The sequence below is a fragment of the Mercenaria mercenaria genome, unplaced genomic scaffold, assembly GCF_021730395.1.
Source record: "Mercenaria mercenaria strain notata unplaced genomic scaffold, MADL_Memer_1 contig_108, whole genome shotgun sequence".
In the NCBI taxonomy this organism is placed as follows: Eukaryota; Metazoa; Mollusca; class Bivalvia; order Venerida; family Veneridae; genus Mercenaria; species Mercenaria mercenaria.
The window spans coordinates 47,244-57,331 of record NW_026459051.1 but is presented as its reverse complement, the minus strand read 5'-3'; the positions used below and the strand labels follow the sequence as shown (position 1 = coordinate 57,331).

Sequence of the window (10,088 nt, the reverse complement as noted above, 5' to 3'; positions counted from 1 at the left end):
GTGCGTTATTTCATCATGAGCGGGCACCTGGGTAGAACCACCGACCTTCCGTAAGCCAGCCGGATGGCTTCCTCACATGAAGAATTCAACGCCCATAGTGAGGCTCGAACCCATCGATGAGGGGCAAGTGATCAGGCTACGGAAGCTGAATAATGTTTTTGTATAGGTTATTAGCTTTGTATTGGGAAATATGCACGAGTTCTTCAGCGGAAATATTGCGCCACTTTAGGAACGCAATATTATTCCGCTGAAAATAGAGTGCATATTTCCCGATGCAAAGATAATAATCTTTTTATTACATACATATCTACACATATAAATATAATGTAAATATCATAAATATGTTCAATAGCCTGAATAGGATTGACGATACTGAAATAAATAGAAAAAAATAGTGCAACAACACACTCTGAATTACGCCACGCACCCGATATGAAATTCAGGCGCCAGTGTATGGAAAAATATTGACGTTTCCGTTATCAGTGTAACTTAATGGGGAATAGAAACAAGTATGTAATTATCAATTATTATTGGTCGGTTCACCCAAATAAGGAGTATGTTTAATGTTTTATAAGATATTGTACCTTTAATCATTATATATAAAGACTATATATCATTATGATTAGCATATCTGACATATGTATTGCCGGAACATTATCTAGGAACAACATGTCGAGCGAAATCTTGTTCTTACTGGTTATTTTGTTAAATTCTTTCTACATACAGGAAATTCATGGTACATGTTCCGAAGATGGCACGGGCTGTAACAAGTTCGAATGCGAATACAATATCCTACTGAAACTTGTACAACTTGAAGAAAAGACCGTTCAGCAGGAGAATAAAATCGCATCACTAACAGAAGAACTTAAAGGTTTGAACACATTACATTAATTCTTATTATCTTGAAACGATGTTAAGTTAAATTTAATTGATTGTTATTACCGGCATGCTAAATTCAATATTGAATGAGTTTCTTTTCTTCTTTGATGGCATATTGTCTTGTCTATACCTGCTTTCAGAAATTGATTTGAATGTTAGAAAATCTTGCGTGTAGTCAAATTTGTACAATTGATAGTACAACTATACTAAATTTAGGTGCAAAAGACACAATAGCTGAATTGAACGAAACGGTCATGAAGAAAGAAAAGTCTTCTGAAGGTACCACATACATACGTTGGGGAAGAACAGAATGTCCTAGTACAGCCTTTCTAGTGTACGACGGATACGCCGCTGAATCTCATTACACTCATACTGGAACCGCAACAAATCCATTTTGTCTGCCTAAAGATCCAGTCTATGGCAACCACACAGATGGATTTCAAAAAACTGGTGGGCTTTATGGTGCAGAATATGAAACAAGCACACACAGCACATGGAGTTACCTTCAAAACCATGAAATTCCGTGTGCTGTTTGCCGCATTCCACGCAACAACGTCCTCATGGTACCTGGGAAAAATGTGTGTCACGAGAATTACATGCTTGAATATAAAGGCTGTCTTATGTCTGAATACTATCGTCACAACTCACCGTCTGAATTTGTATGCGTCGATGATGACCCAGAAATGTTAACAGGTGGAGGAGGGGACCAAAATGGACGCCTGTTTTATTTTGTAGAAGGAGAATGTGGCTCACTGCAATGTCCACCATATAAAAATGGCTGGGAGCTTACATGTGCCGTTTGTTCGTTTTCGCCAGGTGCTCAGTCTACAAAGCTTCAGCCGTACATTTGACATTATTGAGCATACATAACTAGATAATAGTATTGATAATTTTATATTCGTTGTCGTGTAATGTTATGCATTAAATATCAAAATTATATCTCTATCGCAGCGGCGGAATACAAGCCTAAAATAACACATCGGTATTCTAATCATCGATTTCGATATATTCAAAGACTATTCAAAGGACTTTTAGCTAAAATTTGTCGACTTTTTCCATGTTTTGCTTTCTCAATATCTACTTTTACCTTCAGGTGTATGTAGTATTAATATCGGTACATTGTATTTTTGTGGCACAAGTTTAAATTAACTTAATCTTACTTGTAAATTCTTCAGCAATAGAAATACTAGGTAATAACAGAACTACTCAAAGTCTGCCGCAATCCACAGTAAAAAAAAAACATAATCAAGGTTTTGCGATTATCTCCCATTGTTTAAATATACACTTTCATAGCAGTAGGTTTTGTGTGGTGTCGACGTTTGTTATTATATTTGCTGTGTAAAATGTTTATGGTGTTTAAACAATATATTAAAAAATATGCTTTACTTACATTTCCGATCTGAACTTTTGCATGATACCTCTTCTCCAAAACGCTGTTTACCCAAGCTGTGATTCATATAAAATTGCAAACGTTCAAAACAGTGATCTTATCGATAGGCTGAAGTTAATTGTTCAAGACTTATAAAGGCGTCGGCACTTTCCTGGGTAATGCAAGCAATATCTTGACAATGTGTATGTGCTTATGAACAAAACTGTAAAAGTAAATTTAAAGAAATAATGATTTATATTTGATATATGCCCGACGGTACGTATTATGTTAAGACGCCGGTGTCCGTCTTTCTGTCCGTCCGTCCGTCCGTTAGCAATTTCGTGTTCGCTCCGTATCTCTTGAATCCCAGGAAGGATTTCGAATAGACTTGACAAGAATTTTCACCACATTAAGACGACGTGCATAGCGCATGTTTTGTGTGGCTCACTTCAAGGTCATGGTCACACTTTGAGGTCAAATATCATATGACTTTGTTCCGTGACCGCTCTGCATCTCTTAAACAGCTTGGTGGATTTTACAGAAACTTTATTTCAAATAATCACCACATCAAGAAGACGTGCAGAGCGCAAGGTCACACTTAGGGAGTGAAAGGTTATACCTTCGGGCGTATTTTACTCCGCATCGCGGTGTTCTTGATCAATTGTGTGAAAAAAGTTGAAACAGTTTAATACTTGAAAGATTATACAGTACTGCGATATACGGACATTTAACTTGGAAATAAATGAATGCGTAAAAACAATCATTATAAGACACAAAATCATATCGACGAAGTCAAACTTAGGTTTACTAGTGTTAGAGTTAGAGTTTGAGCTTTTCACTAAAGAGTTTCAATGTTAGTTAAGATGCTTCGAAAAGTTTATTACAAACGTCATGGTAAAGGTGAATATGTATGTGCTGACCCTGACAGTTCTAAAAGTCGTAGGCAACTTTTTATTTATTTAAAAATAACATTTAAACATTATCAATTCCGCACTACATCTACATCAATAGCAACCCCAGATGAGTTTTAAATTCAACAAATGGGCCGCGCCATGAGAAAACCAACATAGTGCGTTTGCTACCAGCATAGATCTAGACCACGCTGGGCATCAGCGCAGTCTGCTCAGGACCCATGCTATTCGCTTTTAAATCCTATAGCAATTAGAGAAACCGTTAGCAAACAGTATGGATACTGACCAGACTGTGCGGATGCTGGTCGCAAAGCCACTATTTTGATTTTCACATGGCGCGGCTCAAATATTGTTTACGAACACATTAAACATCTCATTTTCAAAACTTCCTCATAACTTTGTCAAACAATGATCTATTGGCTGTTTATGTAGCCAAACGCTTTCCTATACCTCTTCTTCATATACGAATTAATACAAATAATACTGTGTAATAAATGTCTCAATAGCCTGCGAACTAGCAATGTATCAAGTGACATTATACTATTGTTACTATATATATGTATTGTATATTGATGTTAATCTTCTTCATAGAATATATGTTGTACACAATAAATACTTTGATTTATTTCACTTTGGTTTCCAGTCATTGTCATTGTGATGTATCATGTGCAAATAACTGTTGATATGGGCCGGTGGCCAACATCAATAAAATCATTGTCATTGTCATTGTCATTAGATCGTATTCATATGTATGTTTGCAAACTTAGTTCTGGCGACTAGTCTGAAAATGACAGGACATTATCTTTATTAGATTGATCTGGATATGCAATTACCAAACTTCAGTCCTTGAAAACTAACCGTATTTGGTTTGTTTTATAATACTGAATATTTAAACGGTAGTAGCTCATCAATATTTGTACATGTAAGCGATATCAGGTGGTCATTTTGTGAGCGGTAAAATCGCCTGTAACTTGTTTCAGTCAACATCAGGTGATTCCTGTTATAGTTTTGACTTTTAAAGAGCTACGCCTCTTTCATATGTGCATGTTTGATCAAATGTAAGGCAGTTATTTGGAAATTTGGAAAGTGGTGGCCTTCTTAATTTAAATAGTCTGTGTAACTAAATAACCTATTTTGTTGGTAGTTTAACAAATTTAAATTTGGGTGATTTAATTTCTATGTACATAATGACTACTAAGAAGACCTAAGCTAGCATAGAAGAGAACTAAAGTCATCCAGATATAAAAAAAACTTTGGTTGCATTAATTCATACTAGTATGTATAATAATTTTGGATTAATTTGAAATAGCTGTCATCTTGAATAAAGACATATATGCTGGATCTGCCTCCATTTTGATGTTCCCCATAGGTAAAAATTTTGCGGTCGTATTAGTTTTTGCAAAACTTTCATGATTTCTAATGCACTAGCAAAGAATAGGTCAGTATGCAATTCGCCCAAAAATGAAACACAAACCAAAGGTTTAGCCAACTGACATGAAGTGCAAAAGTGTCTGAATCTTAGTTAATTATTCATTCATTTTGTTTTCTTTACTGTAAACATTAGGATTCTGTTCCTTTATAAAGGATTAAAAGTTCTAAAGATTTCTCACACAAGTATATGTACTATTGTGGTGGGTGGGGTACATAAACCCCCACTTTTTACATTTTATTCAGTATATAATACATAACGTAGCATTTTGACAACCAAAGTAAATTATTGTTTATTTCAGGCAATAAAAGATAAGATTTGTTGTAAGAAATATTGCATAAATTTCTCTTTTACCATCCAAATCGGCGATATCCCTATGCAATGCTAAACTGTATTTATTAGACACCAACGTTTTTAAAATCGTCATTAAATTTTACTGACATGTCGCTCAGACCGACACCCACCCTTATAAGTTTCCTGAATGATAGTATAACATCATGGTATAGCTCAACCTAATTTCTGGGTTACGACTTTCAATTTTTTTGGCCTTGGCCCACGGACCATTACAAATGCAATGACGCTGCAGCTTATGTGCATATAACATAGTTATGTGATCCAAGCAACTGAAACGCAAAATACTTACTTTGCGGCATTCATTTCGCTATTTACATTTAAAATCAATTTTTCCATTGTATTGTAATTTTTTTTTTGCATTTAACTATGATACAAATTATCTGATATGATATATTGATTTTTTTACACAGTAAACATATTTTGACCGCCATTATATCTGATAAATCATTTGAAGATTACTAAAATTTCTTCATTGGCGTGTCTGAATGTTGAAAAGATCATGAAAAGATATCAAATTATGTTTATCTGTCATCCACTTTTTGCAATAGTTGTAAAATTTATTTTGACATAAAGCAGTATGGTATCATCTACTTTTGCGCACGGTGAACATTTACAGTGAAATTAAAGTGCGCGATTACAATATAAATTATTATATGAATGACAAGTGTGTAATATTTACTAAGCTGCAGGCTTAGGAGTACCAAAATCTGTATAAGGTAAATATAAAACATTTATTTTGACCTTATCCCATAGCTTCAGATTTGCATATGAAACCGAATGTTTTATCACTCGCTGAACTAGCTTATAAAAAAAATTGAAAAGTGGAACATTTTTTTTTAAAATTGAACGACTGAAAAATCGAGATCTTTTATTTTTCTAAACATGTCCTCGTATATAGGAGTCCGAAATAGATGCAATAATTTGCGAAACATGTTTTGTAACAGTTTTTTATTGAGGGGAGAAGATTGGAATATGTGGTATTTAAGATCAAACGAATTAGTCAAGCAACAGCCCAGTATTTAAGCTACTTCCGAAATTTACAAATCTACAATAATACAGTTTACTAATATATGCGCAAACACCGGCCTCTAAAGGCTGGTATTTTCCGATGATGCTGAGCCTGGGGAATATTGAAAACACTAATTTGAAATGCGCCCTTTGAACAATCGTAGCTCGATACTGACATATCTCACATACGTCACACAGTTGTGACGTCGTAGATATATGCTATAGTTTGTTCCATAGTTTTTATAACACATTTATTCGAATAGTACTTATCAAACCGAGATCAAATTTTTGAAGAACGGCTGGTAATTCATACAGCAAAGGCAAAACAACACTTGGATACCAAAAATAGTGGCCTTGCAAAAAAACACCGAGGCAGCTGTGCAGAAAAAAAAATCGACCGAGGCCGAGGAGGCAGAAAAAAAATAAAAATAACCAAGGCAAGTGCCCGGTTGCTTCAGTAGTCGCTATGGCCATGATTTTGCATATAAATTGTAAGTTTTTGCAAGCGACGAAAATCGGGATCGATCTCTCTACGGCAACATGCGATATACCGAATGAGACATATATACTATCGAATTAAAAGAGATTTACTTCCGGCACCCGCACTGAGCGTCTGACTTCGGATTGTTTGGAAGAATATGCCTTTTCCTTGTGCCTAATAAGCGTCCACATAACTTGTCCGAACCACAACGTCTTGCACATCAGTATAAATATGGGCAGTGTTGTTTTTATTCCAAAATCTACCTTTAAATTGATAGGGAATCGATCCTGCGCGAAGCGACGAAAATCGGGATCAATCCCTCTACGGTTACATGCGATCAATGTAAATATACAAAAGGGTTAGGCTGGAAGTTATAACAACATTATCGGGGACCCTCAAATGTTATGGGATGAGTTGAAGTCGGATCGATTCCCGATTGAGGCAGTGCCTTATTTCATTTTATTAACAAAGACTTAAACAAAGTTAACAGCTTGTCCAGCCATATTTATTTTGTTACCAATATATTTTCGTATGAAAAGATTTTGTTTCTATCTTTTTTAGAAAACCAGTCTTCACTAATACGTTTACTTTACATAAATAATATTTCAGAATTGCGAGTGATGTTCGACATATTTTGATAATTGAAACAATAGAGTTCTCCGTGGGTCATTACACATAGTATCAACATGAAATTATAGTATTTTGCATTAAAAATGTGTCCTGTTTCATTCATACCGCAGATTGCAACCGAATATGTATAAAAACCATATGCATGAAGTATCAGCGTGTCACGTTAACAATATCAAAATAAAAACAGCAACCAAATTATTTGTTTCACTATGCCTTTGTTTTATTCAATTATTAATATACTTAATAGTATATGTATCAATATTAATGTAAAAAAAGTTCAATTTCCAGGTAAAAATAGCATAATACTTCTGAGTTTTTGTTGTTGTTTTTTTTTCAAAATATTTATTTATTTTTTACTGCAAGCGCTTTTAATTGTACATATCTTCAGACAGTATGCAATGACGTAACGTAAAAATATGGGAAACGTCTTAAAAAGACTTTGCGGCAAAAATAATGTAAAATGTTTAACGTGTACACGCACAAAACTTTAGAAGCATATTTATGCTCAGGAATAAAAAATTAGATAATTGAATTTCATGTGATTGAAGTTTAAAATTAAATCAATATTGGATACTGTAAAAAGAAAGAATTACTCAAAGAAAGACCTATTAGTTATTAATGAAAAAGGTGATACTAAATAAATATAAAAGTATCATCGAAAGTTAAAGGGAGATAATAAAATGTAATAATACAACTGTATTTTAGGGGAAAAATGCGATAAATTTTTTAAAAAAGCGACGGTTGCACGAATTTGATAACATTAATTTTTTTTAACAACTTTGATCTTTAGTGTTCTCAATTTTTAGGTAAGTGAGTAAGCATATTAAAACCGAAAATACAGGTAGCTTTTGCAATCAAAAATTTAGATTTAAGGTCCAGTGGTAGAGCGTCCGCTTCGAGTGCGGAGGTCCTGGGTTTGATCCCCGGCCGCGTCATACCAAAAACGTGAAAATAGTACCAGTAGCGTCCTTGCTTGATGCTCAGTATTAAAAGGGAAACTAGCCTCTTCTCTCATACCCTCGTGGCGATGGATTACATCAGGAATGAGGTGTCGAGAAAGAGTGATATAAGTTGTAGAACTTCCTTCACAATCGACCTAAAATAGAGTATGTATAAACTAAATGTCGCCCCACAATAATGTCAACCCGGAAGGCGAAAAGACAACATTTGGCATTCCCAATCCTCTTCAATGTTATAATTGTTTCAAGTTTGGCCACAATGAAAACAACTGTAAAGCTGATCACATTTGCCCAAAGTGCTGCCAAGATATTCTCATGAACATGACACCTGCAGATATCAATTGCGTTGTATGAATCGCAGCGAGCCGCATTCAGCCAAGTCTCGAGACTGCAAGACATGGAAGATCGAAAGGAAATTCTCCATGTCAAATTCACACAGGGCATTGGATTTCCTGAAGCTAGACAAATTGCCAATGCTAAATTCGTATCTCCATCACTGACATCGACATATTCTTCCATAACAAAATCTAAGTCAAACAAATCAACTCAATGTACTGATGCGTCTACGCAAACTGATTCTGTGCGTATAAAGGAAAGGGACAAAATAGATTTCAAAAATTATTCAGTGTATAACTTCATTAATACTACATTTGTAACACTGACAGAGCTTCTGGTGGTACATCTATTATCATTAATAATGCATGTCCGCACAGACAAATTGTTCCAAATACAAATATTCAGTCAGTTGCAATAAACGTTACATTGCATCGACCAATAACTTTCTGCTCGATATATATACCCCTAAAGTTCAAACTAAATCTTGAAGATCATGATGATCTTATAAAACAATTACCACAACCATTTTTGCTTATGGGAGATTTTAATAGTCACCATGAATTTTAGGGCTGTTCTAACAGCAACACTAGAGGTTAAATTATTGAAACTTTTATCGAAAGAAATGCCCTCTGTTTATTAAATGATAAATCGAAAACGTATCTTCATCCTGCATCAGGTAACTTTTCTTCGCTTGATGTAACAATTGGTCAACCGAACCTCTTTCTTGATTTTGAATGGAAAGTACTAGAAGACTTGCATGGCAGTGACCATTATCCAATTATTATTTCAGTTACTTCTAATCTGCCTTCAGACCACCCTTCATATTTCAAATTTGATAAAGCTGATAGGAAGCAATTTGAAACGTTATGTAAAAATGATTTGTCTTTGCAGTATTTTACAAATTTTTTTGATGCAACTGATCGGTTTTCGGTTCTTCTGTCCGATATGGCTGACAAGTCCATTCCTAAAACTTCAAGAAATGGTAAACATAAAAATAAGCCTTTGTATAATGATGATTGTATGTCCGCTTTTCGAAAACGCAGAGCGGCCATTAAAAAATTCAATATACGGCCCACTAAAGACAATCTACAATCTGTTAAGATTCTGAGAGCAAAAGCTCGCAGAACTATAAAACAAGCAAAGAAAAAATCATGGCATTTATACGCTTCGAAACTTATTCTAGGTCATCGGTCTAAAAGGTCTGGGAAATGATTCGTAAAATAAGCGGAAAATTGCATCTACCAAGGAGGACATTGCCAATACACTCGGTAAACTTTTTCAAAAAAACTTTTCATCAAACAGTAAGGATAAAAGGTTTCAAAACATTAAATCGACTAAAGAAAGTAAACCTTTACATTTTGATACAAATAATGATAAAGATTATAATAAACCTTTTTCGCTCACAGAATTGCTTGACTCTTTAGACAAATGTCATGATACTGCAGCTGGTCCAGACCAAATACAGTACCAACTTTTAAAACATTTACCACATGAATCATTAGACCTTCTACTTGAAATTTACAATTTTACATTGATAATTGGCATTTTTCCAAATTCCTGGAGAGAAGCTATAGTTATTCCAATACCAAAACCCGGGAAAGATAGCACGAATCCCAGTAATTATAGACCGATTGCCCTTACTAGTTGTTCATGTAAAACTCTAGAACATATGATCAATTCTATGCTAGTTTGGTATCTTGAATCTCAAGGCGTAATTACTAACTTTCAAAGC

General features: G+C 34.6%; 1 protein-coding gene across 1 annotated transcript; it reads left to right on the top strand.

Annotated features, from left to right (window-relative positions):
• The first annotated feature begins 615 nt into the window (after positions 1 to 615).
• On the top strand, positions 616 to 3,768 carry LOC128551427 (uncharacterized). The gene is made up of 2 exons (XM_053532279.1): positions 616 to 871; positions 1,096 to 3,768. The coding sequence occupies exons 1-2, from the start codon at positions 619 to 621 to the stop codon at positions 1,728 to 1,730; spliced, it is 888 nt and encodes a 295-aa protein (XP_053388254.1). The 5' UTR covers positions 616 to 618; the 3' UTR covers positions 1,731 to 3,768.
• Positions 3,769 to 10,088: the final 6,320 nt, after the last annotated feature.